The following is an 18,021-nucleotide window of genomic DNA, read 5'->3' on the forward strand; positions in this document are numbered from 1 at the left end:
CAGAGCAGCGCATAGAAATGTCATTTACCTTCCTGCCGGAGTGGTACCTATTCATCTACTTGCACTTTGACGTGCTTTCAAACTACTAGGTTGGCAGGAGCAGGGACGGAGCAACGGGAGTTCACCCCTTCGCCGGGATTCCACCTTTTGATCTGCAAGCCCTAGGCTCTGTGGTTTAACCCACAGTGCCACCCACAAATATATTGGAGGAGGATGCAAAATAAGGCTAGTCAGAGGCTGTGGCCCAGGGTTCGGCAAGGTTTCTCAGAATCTCAGTTTCGACGGGCTAGCTGTGGTTGCCCATTGGTGAAAACAATCATACACCACATATGACCTGAATCTCTCTCTCCTCTTTATTGTAACCCACAATAATTATGGCTTGAAAACAGGTGCAGGTGCGTCAGGATGTCCTGCTTCAAGCTGAGCCCTTTCTCGTAGAACTGGGAATCCTTTGAAAGAAAGAAAAACCATTGGTCCCCCCCTTTTTTTAAAATGCCGGCAATTTTTTAAAAAAAGAAGAAGAAGAGAAGTGGGGTCTCTGGTGAGAAGGGAAGCCTTAGACGGGAGTGAAATTAACCAGGCAGAAACTGACAGGCTGACTAACCAGGCGGATCGCTGGGCTTCCCCCTTCCCTGCGGTGGGGGGTCGGGTGTCCTAACGCCCACGGACTCTGTCTGCCGCCTCCCACGGGCACACAGCAAGGAAGAAGACCCATTAGGCAGCCCCACCTCAAACTGTGTGACGCGGAGTTGCCATGACCACTCTTTTACGCTACAACGGCTGAGCCAGGGGAGAGGCACGGGGCGCATTTCAGCACCGCCGTGGCCGCGGACAGCAGCCTCGGCGCCGAGTCTCCGCTCTTCTTTCCCCCCTCCCTCCCCTCCCGTTCCCTGATTTCGGGCTTCCCTCCCCCCCTTGGCTCCGAGGGGGACTGGCGGGAGGCGGAGCCCTTGTGGACTTATCTCTCCCCCTGGCGCCCTCACAAGCTCCAGCTGATCCATCCCCGAAGGGAAACGGAGGGAGGACAAGGGCTGTGAGGGGTGCGCCTTGCCATTCTCTCGCCTGCAGGCTTGAGGGACGCTGAGGGGGAGAGGGGGACCAGGATCTACCGCTTCCACGAGGCCAACTCGGTAAGTGCTTGACCGAGGCAAGGAAGCCGAGGCAAGGCAAAGGTCTACACGAAGGGGTTTCTTTTAAGGTAGCTCAGAGGCATATATTTCTGGAGTTGCCTCTGGCGCTCCAGGTTGTTCGTTGTGGTCGTTCGTTGTTGTCACCCGCATAAATGTGCGTGGCATTCAGAATAACACTAGAGCGTAAGGAACCTAGAAACTATACCCTCACATAGGGTCTGTCTTTTGGACGTAGTTCTGCATATAGTTCTATAGAGACGGAGGACAGCGCGTCCGTGCATTCGGTTGTTTTTGGGGCTTGGATGAACCTCCTTGAGGTTTAGCAGCCCAGCAATTGTTTGACTGAGCATATATCACTTTTACCGACTGCTATAAGACCTTTGGCCGCAGTCCATCAAACTGTTGGGAGATGCTCAAGTTCCGGTGAGTCGCATTGCTTTCTAGCCGAGTTCCATTGGTTTTCCGTTGGTTGCAAGGAAGCGTGTGTTGGAAGTGTCTAACTTCTGTTGTTTTGTCCTCATCCCCCGAAAATGGAAAACTGAGGGATGCTGTCTTTGAACGTGGGAATTCCATCCGTAGCATATAACATGGGAAAGGGAAGAGGGAAGGAGTTGAAGCCGTAGGTTGTGCAATTCTTTACTAAGTGTAAAGAATCCCTGGGTTCTGTGTAGTGTCTGAGATCCCCGGTATCTTTCGGACTTTCTAGAGCGTCCTTAGAAACTATCCGGGGTTGACTTTTTGGATTAAAGAATAGGGGCTGGTATATGCTAACTGGATGTTCTATGAAGTCCGCTTTTTAAAAAAATGTTTTTATTGAAGTTTTTCTTGGGTAACGAAAGTACATACAGCGTCTCTGCTTTCAGTTGATAGAGCCCTTTCTGCGGATCGTTTACATTCAATGTTAGACACTAATGTTATAGACAGTATGAGGTTCGGGGAGAAAAGAGGTTGGGGGGATAGAACGGGGAAGAGAGAAGGGGGGCGTAGTAAACTTTCGTTATTTTACATAGTCTATGTGCAAGGTTTTTGTGTCAGCGTCATGTAGGTCGGTCCCCCCCCCCTTCATTTAAAGTCTGCTTTTGAGTAAAAATGTTCATAACTATAGAAGGTCTCCAGATTACAGGACTTCCTAAATACTATTATAGATCCTTTGCAAGATGTGCATGTGGGCTAAAGAATCTTTGAGTCATGTATAAGTGCTATAAAAGACCATCTGAGCTACAGAGGTGTGCACATGTTGAAAGACTAGGCATGCTGTATAATCTTTAAGTGGTATATATAAGCACTCTTTCTCCCTCTTGCTCGCGTGCTTTGGATACTATAGGAGTTTTACATTTTCTGTGGGAACTCTCGATGCTACAGAAGATCTGCCCTTTGCATATTGATTTCATGAATTATGTTCTGAAGTTTTCTACAAGGTTTTGGGAAAGCTATATTGTGTAGTTAAATGTCATTCTCTTAAAGAGTTATACAAAATCCCTGGACATGGCTTTGCATAAAAGGTTTTTGTCCATGTAGAGCCCCTGAGCTTTATATAAGACCCCAAATTAGGGTTGTCACGTGTCCTCTTTTTCCAGGACATGTCCTCTTTTTCAGGGGTACAATTTGAGACAAATTGCATTTATTTGCTTTGAATAGCTGTCATAGCATCCTCTTTTTTGATCTTCAAAATATGGCAACCCTACCAAACTAACAACCATTATATTCTCCAGTCTTTCTGGATGCTGTACACTTCTTGAGCCTCATATATAGTCCCTTGGCAAATATATGTTCCCTTTTGCTAAATGGCTTCTAAAGCACTATACGTTCTAAAAGTCCACCGACTACCTTTAGTTTAAAAGAAATCTGCATATTTGTAAGTATATAAAAGAAATCTGCATATTTGTAAGTATATAAAATGGTGAGTGCTATGACATTATTCATCCCTGGGACTAACTAGGAACCTGTTGAGTTTTGGATTATGAGACTTCTCAAGATACATTTGGATTCATCAATGGACTGTAGACTCATTTTATTGAACCTGCAAAACCCCTTTATATATGCAAAGTCAGATCATTAGTCCATCTAGTCCATGGTCATTTACTATTAGAGTGTCAGTATGCTGTAGTGGTTAGACTGTTGGATAAAGCCCTGGGAAATGGAGGTACAAATTCCCATTCAGCCACGAAGCTCACTGGGTGATGTTGAGCCTGTCACTGCCTCTCAGCCTAACCCAACTCACAGGGTTCTTGTGTGGATGAAATGAGGAGGGGGAGAACCAGGTATGCCACCTTTAGCTCCTTGGACAAAAAGATAGGATGTAAATGCAATCAATCAATCAATATACTCGGCAGAAGTTCTTCAATGTCTCTCAGGAAGATGTCTTTCCCAGTCCCTCTACTTCACTGAAATTGAGACTAGTACCTTGCAGATATAAGGCATGTGCATTTAGCACTGGTGCTTTTGGCCAAGTTAGGGTTGTAGAACCCCAAAATCTGCTAAGATCCCTGGGTCTCTTTAGAAAAGTATTTCCAAGCTCTGAATAGTTTTGGATGCTAGAGAGATCTGACCAACCCCTTTTCTGCCCTAGAATTTCACTTGTGTTTCGTGATACTAGGAAGGCTACTGAATTCTTATATCACGGTGGGGGGTGTGTGCATGGGTGCATGCAAGTGTGTAAGCATTGAAAAACAGGGGCATTTGCTTCTAGAGTTGACATAATTATTCAACCTTAGGTCTTCAGATGCTGTTGGACTTCAACTCCCATCACCCCTGACCATCAATTAAGCTTGCTGGGGATGATAGGAATTTTAGACCTCTGGGAATCCAAGGTTCAAGAGCACTTTCTATAGCATCCATTGCCACTATTGTCCTTTAAAGTAGGTGGCCCACCCTTACATTTATTTTCTCTGTAGTGGATGTCTGTGGGGGCGTGGGGGTGTGAAATAAGTGGTTTTATGAGCAGACGTCAAGGCAGTACATTTGCCTTTCACTTATTCAACTTGCACTGTAAACTCAGATTTCTAGCACTAATTCTTCAATAACTTCCTATCCACAGGGTCAACTTTCTCCTGCCACCCTCTCTCCCATTTTTCTTATTTTAGCCATCCCAATGTGCTTCATTCAGTCCTTTCAAGTTTGTCATGCCAAATCTCCCCATGGTGCTTTGATGACAATAAATTTTCATAAATGAATCATTGGTCAAAATGATTTGGTTCTCTGAGAAGCTGTTAGAAGCTGGAGAGAGATGTTGGAATAATTTCCCCTTACAGCCACAGGTGGGTTGAGGCTGTATAAACATTTGGCACTGAGGGGCAAACAAGCTAGAGTTTCCGCCCCTAAAATTATTCCATGTTCTTTATTTTTCCCTTCTTTTTATATGACTTGAATTGTCTTTATCTTGTCTCTGTGCCCCCAAAGCCTACGATGAATCAGCAAGCTGAAAAGAGCAGTCACTTTGATGAATTCATCTGCACTTCTGTTTCTTAACTGTTTATTATTTTACCATAGCAGGAGCTATGGTTCAAAACAGCAACATTGACTCTAAACAGCAGTATTTATTTTTGTTGCGTTTCCCAGCCAGTTAGAAAGCAAACACAGTTTAAACTGAACTCAGATGCAGAATTTGCTCTGAAGCTTCAGAAGGGGGCTCTGCTTTATAACTTGTGTCATAATGCAAAAGCAAGAAAGTACTTCTGAACACACAAACAGTGAGTGAATTGCCACATCCTAGCCAATGCAGACTGCAATTGCTTTTCCACCTGAAGCAACGGTATTAAAATGAAGTCCACTAATTTTCACCTCCATCTGACTCCACACTAGACCAGGGTAGAGAAATTCAGACCCAGGCCTCTCTGTATGACCCTTGATATATTTCTAGGTCCTATCTGCTATCCACCCTCCCACCCAACCTCCTAACCTTGACTGAGTGTTTTCGTCTGGCTAGAAAACGTCCTAAAACTCTGATAACGACTTCTGCTTGCCCTGACAGAGGAGACTAGTCTATTGTACAAAGCAAAGACGGACATTCATCCCACTGACCACTTTTGTCTTTCACCCTGCCAGTCTGTGCAGAAAGCTTAGCCTCTATGAAAGCTATTTTTAAAAATTTGAAGGGCTGTGCATAGGCCCCCAGCCCACCCTGTGGCCCAAAAATCTGCAGCCCCTAGATTTACCTTGTTCCTGCCCCAGGGGATACCCACCACAGATTCATACCTGAAGCAATGCAGAACTTTTAAGGGAGTCCACCAAAGCAGTTTGTCTCCCAGGTAGGGATGTTAAATAAAAGACAAGACCAGGGAGTATAAAATAAGGCACCCAGTAGTTCCCTAGTTTATTCTACTGCAGTAAGTCAGCACCCATAGAACAAGTTTGAATGGAACTGCCCCAAACAAGGAGACTTCATACATTGGCACAATATACATTTTCTATCACAGGGTTAAGTAAAGTTGCCATAAAGTTGTTGAGCTATTTTAAAGGAAATTCGGGAGGGGGGGAGCCCACTTACAACACATGGGTTGACATATGTCCAGATTTAAGCGATTCTCACCCAGACACTGTTTCTGATGGCAAAATTTCGGCAATTTCCAGGAAATTCTGGATTTATGGCTTTGTTAGAAACTCATGCAAGGATCCTTCTCTTTGTACAGGCACTTGGTTTTCTGGAACATATATATTGGGGTGATTCTGCTTTGTGAAACAAATTTAACAGGTGTTGGGGGTGTCTTTTGATACCTTCTACCTAAGGGTGTGCAAATCCTGGCAGAGGAATTCTGCTTTGTAGTTTGATTTCTGAATCTTAAGCCAGCTGCTTCTGCAAAAAGCCCTGATTCCATTGATTTCACATCCTTCGCTCAACATGATCAACTTCTTCTTGCTGACAGTTAATGACCCTGGATAGATTGACACAAGAAAGTTTTACACCTGTTTGCACTGCTTTGTGTTTTCTGGTCTTATTACAGCCACATAAAGTTAGTTGTGCAAGCAATGTTGCCATCAGGGTAGGACTTCAGAACAGAATGAGCAGGGCAGCCCTTAAACACAGCAGGACCAGCTTTCTACATTTTCAAGTAACTGAAATAGAGCATATTGCCACCTAAAGGATACATCTCAATACAATTAAGTCTACAGTCCAAAGTCACCTAACTGCACCACTGTCTGCTGGTGTTGCTTCAAAGTCTGTTTCAGTTGCATTAGGAAAGAGGATAACTGCTAGAACCGAAAAATCACAATGCTGCTACTTTTTCCTATGGCTAGAATGGATTGAAATGTCACTGCTGACGTTATTACCATGCTGCTGAAAGACGAGGAGAGAATGATGGATGGGGCCACAGTGAGGAGCTTTGCTTCAATATGCATTGCAAGCCTTTCCCACCTGTAGCATAAATAAGATTTGCTGAATGCCATTGCCAGTTGCTTCTGCGTGAAGGTGTGGCTCAGCTTTCTTAATGACCATGCTAAATCACTACAAAGCTTAAATGTGAAACTCCCATCTGCCAAGCAACAGTTCGGACTTATTCACAAGACCACGTCAGTAACAATGTGGCTGTTAATAATCACCATACACAGACATCCCCTTCAAGTGTTCCGATTGTTCCAGGACATCCCCAGAATTACAGAAGCCATCCCAGCTTCTGATTTGATCCTGGAATGTCCCATTTTGCTCCTCTAGTGTTGCCGCCACCAAGCTCGGGGAGGAGGATGAGCCGCCGCTAGCAGTTGACGCTGGCACTTGCAGTGCTGCTGCTCACTCACGCAGGTCAGCTGATTCATGTGAGAGCATGGCACCAAAAGGCACGTGCTCTGATCTTCATCAGAGGAATGTTGGAAGGTGTGCCTGGAGGTTACAACAGAGGAAGCCATGACTGTTAGGATGGTATGATATGGCTTTAGATGTATAGTGCAGATGGGGCCAAGCTTAAGTCATTTCCCCACCATAACATTTAACACACATTTCAAGCACATGGCGTCCCCCAAAGAATCCTGGGGGCTGTAGTTTACCCCCAAACACTTGTGTTTGACAAATCACTGATCTCACCTATGTCTTTGAAGGGCAATGTCATGAATGCAAGGTTAGAAACTTGTCCATAACTTAGTACAGCAGGTTGACTACTCAGGTTTCAAAAAGCCATGTTACTGTTTGTTCTTATCCCACAGCATTTCATTGGGAGGTTCACGCTTTCATCGGTGACAAGATGTGCATTTCATATTTTTGCCAAAGGATCCAGTGATTCATCACATTGACTCTTCGGCAGTGCATACTTGGCAAAAATCCAGCTATCGTAAGTTTGAATCTGTTTATTTCTCAGTGGAGACTCTGCTAAGAAAGTTAAGCTCTTGCAATAGGAGGTGGAAAATATATACGGAAGCCCAATTGTAAGTTAGATAATAGTGTGCAAGCTTTCTGGGTTTCATCAGGAAGAAATGTTCAGGTATATTATTTCTACCCCAAGCTAATCCCACCTTCTTTCTGTCTTTTGGGGCAGAGGACACATCTGAACAAAGCTCATCAACCAACAGGTGTCTCAATAGGAGCTTGATAAATTTGATTCCCCCCCCCCCCCCCAGCTAGAAAAACTGGAGGGGGAGTGTATGTCAGGCTGGAAATACTACCTCTTACTTTTCAGAGCATGATCTGTGCAAAGTTAAAGGCCACCACAGATTTGGAGTGGGGAGAGCTGGAAATGGTGTGTGTTTATGGGTGTGTGCATATGCATGTGTACATGTGTGTGAGAGGGGGGCATATGTGGTGGGTGCATGTGGTCTGAAAGTATAGTGTGTGTATGCATACTCTGGTTACTCCCACTGCTAGAATATGGCCCTCAGAGAGGTGGGTGCCTAGCAATGTGCTCCCTGGGCTTAGAAACAATAGCCATTCCTTTTCTACACAATGCACTCAAGCACAATAGGACTTTGTATTATATGAATGTCATTATTGGGTACTAGGAAGGTAGGTTGGGGAGAACATGGCCTCTGTTGTAGAGATCATTGAATGCTAAAAAAATTGGCCTATTTTTATTTATTTAAAAAGAGCAGTTACCTAGTCCTCAAGAGCCCTTTTCTGATTATTGAAATATGGGAATACTCAACATAGAATCATAGAATTGAAGAGTTGGAAGGTACTCAAAGGATCACCTAGTACAACACCCCCACCCCACCCCACCCCCACTGTAATGCAGGAATCACAGCTGACATACGACCGTCCATCTTCTGCTTAAAAATCTCCAAGGAAGGAGAGTCCATCACCTTCTGAAGAGGTCTGTTCCACTGTTGAACAGCTCTTACCACCAGAAAGTTCTTCCTCCCATTTACCTGGAATTGCCTTTCTTGTATTTTGAATCCATTGGTTTGGGTCCTACCCTCTGGAACATCAGAATGCAGACTAATAACATAAAGAAAAACACATAGAGCAGGAGTGAGGACACACCTTTTGTCTCTACTCCTGATCTCTACGCATTGACCATTCCATTGTGCAGAGAGCCTGAGGAAGTGGTAGGTGCAATTTGATGCTCTATAAGGTTCCCCATCATGGGGTGAACAGCTGCACTTATTTAATCTGCACATGTGTAGACTCCATTCAGAAATAAACAATATGTGGAAGTCAGGACAGGAGTCAGAATAGCAAGGGCATTTCTGCTCTCCCTCCATGTCTACTATGTATTTTGGAAAGTTGTTTGCATTTGGACACCTCTTAAAATATTATAGCTAAATTTTTCATGGTGGTTCCTGAGCTCAAGGAGTAAATTTATATTTGGATAGAACTGGATGCCATTTTAAATCAAGATAGTGGGCTGAGCCTATCAAAGCACCAGTGATTTGAACCACTGATTTTGAAACTGAAGTGTGCTTTTTATGTTGTTGTTCCTTATACTTCCCAAACAACAACAGATATGAGGCTATTAGGAATAAATATTTCCAGATTTCAACTGTGTGAGAAAGGGTTCAGAATCAGATGGGAGGGGCCTCAGAAACAGTATGGACAGATTCTGTCCAGTGCTTAGCTATGTTTTTATGAGCAGTCACGTTTTGTAGATATTGATGTTTTAGTTTGGTTGGGTCTGGCCATCACCATGTAACTTGATGGCTTGGTGCTATTTGCTTCACATTTCTTCTGAAGTGAGTGGGAAGTGCTAGTTTACCCAGAAGTAAGTACTGCTGAGTTTAATGCAGCTCTTAAATAAGGCTGCTTAATATACTAAACAAGGCTTAGTATTAATGTTCCCCATTAGTATTGCTCAAAACCAGTTTGTGTGGAAGACGCTGTAATATTTAAGGCAACTTAAATGCATTTTTAAAGGCTACAAAAATACAGTTAAATAAAAAAATGCACTGACTGGAGAAGTTATCTCATACCAGATCCATCCCACCAAGTACTGTCTATCCCGAGTAGCAGTGGCGATGCAAGTTCTCCAAGGACAGAGGTCTTCTCCATCACTCGCTGCATCATCAACTACCAAATCTACTAACCTGGAGAGGCCTGGGAACTCCTGCAGGTAAAATATGTGCTCTATCTAACACACAGGTATGGCCCTGGTTGCAATTAGAATAGTATATAAAAATCCAGAAGACAGGAGAGTTAAATACCATCAAAATATTTGCCAATGTAAACCAGCTTTAACCTGGTACCTAAACAATGCTAATGGTGGCACCTGGTGAATGTATTTTGGGAGCAGCATTCCATAATCAAGGAACTGCAAGAGAGGGCCTTGCTCCTGGTAAATGTCCGTGTGATTCTAGCCACAGCTCAGGGGTACAGAATATATTTCAGCCAGAGGGCCACAGTCCCTTCTGGGCAACCTTCTGAGGGCCACATGCCAGTGGTGGGTGGGGAAAAGCAATTAATGTAATATTTTCCCCCTTATATGGTAGGTTAGCTTCTATACTTACTATCACACAACTCTCTCTATCTGTCACCAAGGAGCATTATCAGGGTTCAGGGACACATTCAAGCCAGGCAACAAACACTCAAGGAGGGCAGGGCGCGTGAAGGGTGTAGCCTGTGGAGAGGACCAGACAGAGAGCCCTAGAAGGCTGCATTTGGCCCTTGGGGCCCAAGGTTCTCCACCCCTGCCATAGATGAAGTTATAACCAGGACTTGGATAGCTACCTAGTGGCCTTCTGTTCAGGCTAACAACCTGGCTAATGCTTGTTTCAGATGGTAGAAAATCAATATTGCGTATTTCCCCAAGACCATTGGCTTCCAAGCAGCTGACTCTTTTTCTCTCTTCTTCCTGCCCCCCATCAGGTAGGTTAGGGGCATATGGTTTTTGGTTACCATGAGTCTTGTAAGAGATATAGGAAGATAATGGCATGGACGATAATGGCATGGAAAGCTTGCAGCAGCAGTCCATGTACTACCATGAGATAAGAGAGTAAACAAACAACCGCAGTACGTATGTTGAAATTAGCTTAATGGAGCATGTCTTCAAAGCCCATGATTAAAAGAGATTGGCTCTAGCCTGCTTCCATTTCTTACACCCTGGCTCATGTGATGTGGTGAGGGCCAAGGGTCTTTGTGTGTGAAGTTTGGCGCATGGCAATGTGTTCACATGCCCCACTTCTACAAGGTAAACTGCCAGGGAGCATTTGAGGCACCACATTAAGAGTGATGCAGGTAGAACCGATGGATGGTACCCCTGTGGCATTGTCAATACTTAAATTTGTTAGGTCCATTATAGGATCATGTGTCCTGGCATGAATTAGATGCAGTAAACTCTGGTCCATGGGCAAATGTGGCCCTGCATCATGCAGAAAGTAGATTTGAATTCACCTCTCAACAGCTGATGGGTGGTGAGTTGAAATGTGCTAGATCAGCTGTGCATCTGAGTTCCCCAGGCAGAACTTGATTGCGCAGCTGTATCCCTGCAGAAAGCAGGACTGCTCCGTACTTTGCATGGGATTGGCAAAGCCCTTGCACTGTCATTTCCAAGTGCTTGAAAACTGCTGCACAAGGTACTTTGGCAGGCGGGAAGGGCAACGCACCTGCCAGTCACTGCCCACCATCAAAGCTGGCCTGTTGAGGTAGGACTGGAGATTCCCTGGCAAATCCTGAAATGTGTTTAATCATTTAGGAGCATTTGTATGCTACTTCAAGGCAGCTCACAATGCCCACTCTTCAGAAGCATCTCTTGATGCGATGCTTGAAGCTGCCTAGAATGACTCATATGAATCATAATGAGCCCAAATCTTTCTTGCAATCATAGACACAATTGCCTAAGAGTATTTGAGCACATCATGATTCATATGGTGCATTCCAGGTATCTTCAGTCACTACATCAAGAGGCATTTAACATATTCCAGAGGACTCTTCCAAATAGCAAAGTGGATGATTTTCTTAAATTTGTATTTCTTTTATTTTTAATTGTTCAGACATATTGGTGATATTTTAGCTGGAGGATTCTGGAATTGTAATATTCTTAAATGACTAGGAAAGAGGCATTTAACATATTCCAGAGGACTCTTCCAAATGGCAAAGTGGATGATTTTCCTAAATTTGTATTTCTTTTAATTTTAATTGTTCAGACATATTGGGGATATTTTAGCTGGAGGATTCTAGAATTGTAATATTCTTAAATGACTAGGAAAGCTAGGGACAATGTGGTCCTAAATGTTCTTAAAAGGTAAAGGGACCCCTGACCATTAGGTCCAGTCGTGGCTGACTCTGGGGTTGCGGCACTCATCTCACTTTATTGGCCAAGAGAGCCGGCGTACAGCTTCCAGGTCATGTGGCCAGCATGACTAAGCCGCTTCTGGCGAACCAGAGCAGCGCACAGAACACCGTTTACCTTACTGCCAGAGTGGTACCTATTTATCTACTTGCACTTTGACGTGCTTTCGAACTGCTAGGTTGGCAGGAGCAGGGACCGAGCAACGGGAGCTCACCCCATCACGGGGATTCAAACCACCGACCTTCTGATCAGCAAGTCCTAGGCTCTGTGGTTTAACCCACAGCTTACTCAGCAGTAAATCTTATTGAGCGTAGGGACTTTATTTCCCAAATCCACTTCAGAGTGCAAGCTAATTTTTGTCTCTTGCATTGAACCTAGTGGAGGCTGGTTCATATAGACTGAATGAGGGATTACCCCACTAGCTCCAAAACACCCTCAGCCTACTGCATCTGCCTGCCTTCTTGCCCACTGGTAATCAGCCTATAGTCTCAGTGCTGCTGTTATAGAACACGGTAGAGAGGAGAATAGGCTATGTCATTGGCTCTGGCTCCTTCTACTGTTGAGCCCCCCTGCCTTGAGACTTACCACCAGCCCCAATGGCCGTTAGTCACCACTGATTAGACTAGATGTTTCAAATTCACCTGAGCATCTCTACATCTCTCCAAATTTAGGTTACGCCCATAACATTTAGAATTATAAATATTGGTTGGTAAAGAAAGTGTCAGTGTGGGTTTCAGTAGGCAGGGAGAGAGAATACCCTTAATTTCTGTTGGCACAAAACCAATGTTTGCTAGAGCTAGCAAGCTAGTTTGCCAGGTGCTTCTGCACTGTCTAACTTGCAAGGCAACATGAAGATTGCATCTCTGTAGGCCTAACACTTCATGCCATGCACCCATTATATTGGGTTTCCATGGCAGCAAAACACCTTTTCCAGGTGTCTCTCTCTATATGTCATCTCCACTCTTCCTCATCTCTGTTTTCTTGCTAGAGACGAGCCATTCTAAGGCACAACTTAATTTCAGAAACAAAATCTTGAACTAGGTGCCTAAATTATTTAATTTAGAAAAATAATATAAAGATGAAAATGTGGGGCAGGGAGAAATAATTTTTCATGTGCAAGGAAACCTATTTGATACAATTAGGGATATGTCCTAGGGGAGAAAAGGACAGCCAAATAGAGTCAGTTGATGCCTTCTGAGTTCTTCTGATCTTCCACCCCTGGAGATGCTCTGCATTCCTTATACAGTGGTACTTTGGGTTACATAAGCTTCAGGTTACAGACTCCGCTAGCCCAGAAATATTGCTTCAGGTTAAGAACTTTGCTTCAGGATGAGAACAGAAATCGTGTTCCGGCAGCACGGCAGCAGCAGGAGGCCCCATTAGCTAAAGTAGTGCTTCAGGTTAAGAACAGTTTCAGGTTAAGTACGGACCTCTGGAACGAATTAAGTACTTAACCCGAGGTACCACTGTAGTAGCAAGCACCTTTGAATCCACTTCACTCCACCTCCAAATAGTAATTGCTGATTCACACCACCCTGAAACAAGGCTACTATGCAAGCTGCAAGGTATCTGAGCTTGGGTGTGCTATGAAATAACTGAAGGTTGTGTCCAATGCTAGTCCTACTCAGGATAGACACATTGAAATCAATGTTAATGGCTAATTTCAGTTCATTAATTTCAGCAGGTCTATTGAAAATGAGGAGTTCAGTGGGTCTACCCTGAGCAGAACTTAGTTGGTTATAACCCAATATCATTGTATCTTTGTACAAGTTTGTCTCTTTCCCCCTACCATACAGAGCATTGCTTCACTGCTCCACTACACAGACATCTGAGTCAGACACAGTTCTGCAAGGCTTTAGATTGTATTGAGATGCCTCACCATAAACTCCTATTCCAAAAACACCACAAAAATAAATATAATTTTTATATATAAATATAAAAATAATTTTAAATTACTTGATAAATATGTGCAGTGAGGGAAGAAGGCTACCGCTCATTGGACGCTGGTCTTTTGGGGGCAAATAGGGTACTGCTATATCAGTCTTAGTATGTCCTCTGCCTACCCCCACCTGCCTGCCTTCTTTCTTACAACAACTGAGGTGATAATCCCTTCGGGTCAGCTTGATCCTTTTGCAGCTCAGTGTTGCCCTTTGTAAAACTAAGCAGGGAAGAGGATGAGAACAAAACTAGAATTAGTGGGCTCCACCTGTCATTGGCTCTGGCTTTTGTCCATCTCTTGTTGGTCTCCCTTTCTTATGCCCTGCCAGGCCCAACAGAAATCAAACACCACTGCCCTTACTCAGTGGTCGATCACATGCTTTGCATGCAGAGAGACCTGTGTTGGGTCCCAGACAGTTCCAGTTAATCAGATCAGCAGGTAGTGTCAAGAAATACTTACTTCTGCCTAAGGCACTAGAGAGTTGCTGCCCTTCAGAGTTGACACTACTGGACTGGATGGTCAAATAGTCTCACATAGTATTAGGCAACTTCCTACTCACCTAAAACTCCATTTTAGGTATCTACTGGTATGTACAAGATACTAGAAAAAGCCAAATTGTCATTACTGTTCATTGTCATCTCCCTCTCTGCCCTGCTTCCCATTCCCCAATCAATAATCAGGTGTTCACAAAATATAAAGAAAGGCAAATTTATTTTCCACTTTGAGTAAGAGTGCTCTAAGCAACATTTATTTCTTATTCTTTGAGGGGAAACCGGGCCAATCTTTTTTTAAGAAATGAAATAAAATAAAAATATAGTGCAGACAATTTATTGGACAAGAGCACAAAGATTACAGATCCACAATATCAAGATGATTCCTTGAATGTAAATAATCAATGCTATAGACATTACAGAACATTTGTTATTATTTTTAAATCTACTTGCATATTTGCCATATTTGGTTGTGTACTTAATTACTGTAATTTCCTCTAATTGCACAGTACTGTAATTTCCCTTAATTACATTCATAGTGTGCATACTTAAAATCACAACACTGGGGCACTTAATTTTACAACAACCCATAATAAACCTCCAGGAAAACAATGCCTTCCCATTGTTGTGTTGGAAGCATTAGAAACCTGACATTCTTTTGGATTTCCCCCCTTGATACACACACTTTTTGATGGCTGAGGTAGATAGATCTACCTACCTATCTACTGTAGCAAAAAATAATAATACAAGCTCCTAATACTAGCCATGATGGTTATGATGTATCTCCACTGTTGGTATGCCTGCGCATGCTGGGAATCACAAGTGGGCAGAGTGCTGCTGCATTAAGATCTTGCTTTTGAGCTTCCCACAGGTTTGATTGGCCACTGTGAGGATGGGTTGCTGTACTAGGTGAACCATTGGTCTGATCCAGGAGGGCTCTTGTTATGTTTTCCCCCACACAGCCATTGTATTTATGAGTGAAGAGTAGGATTTTGTCCACTATTGGTACCTCTGTGAACTGAACGTTCAGTGATAGCTTTATAACAAGGACAGCCTTAACACACACATATTGAGCAGTAATTTTGGGGTCAAGGTTTATGGCCATAAGGCATGATTCTATCGCCCCTCTTCCAATGTAACTACTGAATACATGAATGGAGGAACCCCTCTCTAGCCAATTAGATTGGGTGGGTAGGACTTCCTTCCAAACCCGAGGTGGGGCAATCAATCAATCCCTGTGCTATTTGTCATGTCATTGAAGTGCTTGATCTGTCAGTGCTTTTTAAGATGTCCCTGACTTTTTCCTTTGTGTTTTCCTCTTAGTTTACCAGCTGATTTCATGATGACTGAGGATTTAGATCCAAGATTCAGTTTTCTCACTTGGGAACAGATTAAAATACTGGATCAAGTGCTAAGTGAGGTGATCCCCATTCATGGCAGAGGGAATTTCCCGACGTTGGAGGTGAAGCCAAAATACATCATTTGTGCCGTCAAGGAGCAGCTGATCAAAAATCAGATCGCTGTCCAAGACATACGCCTGAATGGCTCCACAGCAAGCCACATCCTTTTAAAACAAAATGGTCCCAGCTACAAGGACCTGGATATCATTTTTTCTGCTGAGCTTCGAAATGAGCATCAATTTCAGGTTGTGAAGGAGTCTGTCCTTAATTGCATCTTAGACTTCTTACCAAAAGGTGTCAACAAAGAAAAGATCACAGCAAAGACAATGAAGGATGCCTATGTGCAGAAGATGGTGAAAGTGTCTACAGATTATGATCGCTGGAGTCTTATCTCCTTGACAAACAACACTGGGAAGAATGTTGAGCTTAAATTTGTCAACTCGCTCCGACGGCAGTTTGAGTTCAGTGTTGATTCCTTTCAGATAATCCTCAATCCTGTGTTAGATTTCTATAGCAATGCAGATGGTGAGCTGTCAGAAGATTCTAATTTGTCCATCATTGCTGAAAGCATGTATGGAAACTTCGATGAGGCCATGGAGCACCTGAAGTACAAACTGATTGCCACAAAAAAACCCGAAGAGATCCGTGGTGGAGGCCTTTTGAAATATAGCAACCTTCTGGTTCGGGATTTTAAGCCAGTAAATGAGGCAGAAATTAAATCACTGGAACGTTACATGTGTTCTAGATTCTTCATTGATTTCCCTGATGTAACAGAGCAGCAGCGGAAGATTGAGTCATACTTGCGCAATCACTTCATTGGGGAAGGGAAGAGCAAGTACGACTACCTGATGACTCTGCGTGGGGTTGTGGACGAGAGCACGGTCTGCCTTATGGGACACGAGCGAAGGCAGACACTGAACATGATTACCATCTTGGCTCTCAAAGTGCTTGGAGAGCAGAATATCATTCCCAATGCAGCCAATGTAACATGCTACTATCAGCCTGCTCCCTACATCAGCGACAGGAACTTCAGCAATTACTATATTGCTCCTAGACAGCCACCCATTATCTACCAGCCCTATTCCTTTCACATTCCCATGCAGAGTGGCATGGTGTAGCCAACCACAAAACCTCATTGCCTTACATCATTGACCAACCTTTCCCTATCCCCCCATTCCCCTGAGGGCTCTTCAAAATAAAGCCCATGTTAAAGCAAATTTTCCTATCACTTTTGATTTTCAGGACATCTTTTTTTGGGGTGAGTCTGTGCATCTTGCCAAACATTGGCCTGCTACTGAAATATTGTCCTACATATTGAATGAACTGTGTGCTGGAGTTCATGTGAGATTCTCAGCAAGTTTACTAAAACAGTTTATGTGCACCCTCATGTTTCTCTCTGTTTTGCAGCAATTTGGCCAGACCACCAACGTTGCCAACCAAGCAATAGTGTCTTACAAATGGCACAAGCACTGAGACTAATGTTGTGTGCCTGGACCGAAATGCAAAAGTTTGTGAGTTTGGCTACAGCATCAAGTCTACACTCCTGCCTTTTGTTCTTTTGTTACAGTGCTGTGTTTCTACTAAGAGACTAAGAGGCAAAACCCGCACAAGGCATAGGGATGGAGACTGGAATATATTATCCACTTTTGTGACAGTGTTACGCTTCTGGAGAAATGTGGCAGTGTCCAGTCTAAACAAGCAGAGATAGGAGATAGGCATGAAAACAAGACCTTGGGCAACTCCAGCGGAACACTGATGACATAAAGCATTTTCCATTTAACAGAGCTACAGAAGTTGTTGCCTCTGCAGGGAGCACAGCCAATTGAAGTCTTATGTAGGCTGAACAGACCTGAGTTATAATAGGCTCCATTGTCATGGAGGTGCAGGCTTGGTGTTTAAGGCTTTGGTGTTTAAGTTTTTGGCTCCAGTACGACTGGAGAGATAGCAATACCGCAGGATGACAGAGCTGTGTCTTCTGGCTAGAAGATCACTAAATATGGCATGAGTGATTCTGTCCTCCATTCTCAATAGATTCATCTGTTGTATCTGTATATGCATTCTGGAGTGCAAAATTGAGCTTTTGTCCCTCAGCTGCAAGAAACAAAGAGAGTGAAGACTCTATGCCTCATTTCATAGTGAAAGTGTATAGAGCACGAGCCCACTGAAGTGGGGGAATATAATACCAGTGCAACTGAACTGGAAATCTTATCCAAGTGCCTCACTGAAGTGAATGGTGAATGGTTCGTGAGTGGATCCAATTTTGATGCCATGTTGCTGTGCTACCTAATGTGATAAGTATCTAATCAATTTCAGAAATTCTGTAGAAAACTGTGGAAAGCCAAACAACTCCGTATGGCAAATTCTGATAGAGAACTTCACAAGTTTTTAAAAGCTACTCACTTGTTTCAGTAATTG

At 43.6% G+C, this 18,021-nt stretch overlaps 1 protein-coding gene across 4 annotated transcripts; it reads left to right on the forward strand.

Moving 5' to 3' along the window:
• The first annotated feature begins 768 nt into the window (after positions 1-768).
• Positions 769-16,823, forward strand: TENT5D (terminal nucleotidyltransferase 5D). Of its 4 annotated transcripts, none has more exons than XM_083423877.1 (5): positions 774-1,130; positions 7,266-7,390; positions 9,465-9,601; positions 10,264-10,353; positions 15,530-16,823. In XM_083423877.1, exon 5 carries the CDS (start codon positions 15,546-15,548, stop codon positions 16,722-16,724), a length of 1,179 nt encoding a protein of 392 aa, XP_083280003.1. In that variant the 5' UTR covers positions 774-1,130; positions 7,266-7,390; positions 9,465-9,601; positions 10,264-10,353; positions 15,530-15,545; the 3' UTR covers positions 16,725-16,823. The 4 variants fall into 4 exon arrangements, with proteins under 4 accessions (XP_083280000.1, XP_083280003.1, XP_083280001.1 ...); XM_083423875.1 differs by lacking the exon at positions 10,264-10,353 and adding an exon at positions 3,845-3,988 and having other exon boundaries at positions 806-1,130; XM_083423874.1 differs by lacking the exon at positions 10,264-10,353 and having other exon boundaries at positions 769-1,130.
• The last annotated feature ends 1,198 nt before the right edge of the window (positions 16,824-18,021 follow it).

Source organism: Podarcis tiliguerta, assembly GCF_965153285.1.
Source record: "Podarcis tiliguerta genome assembly, chromosome: Z".
NCBI lineage: Eukaryota > Metazoa > Chordata > Lepidosauria > Squamata > Lacertidae > Podarcis > Podarcis tiliguerta.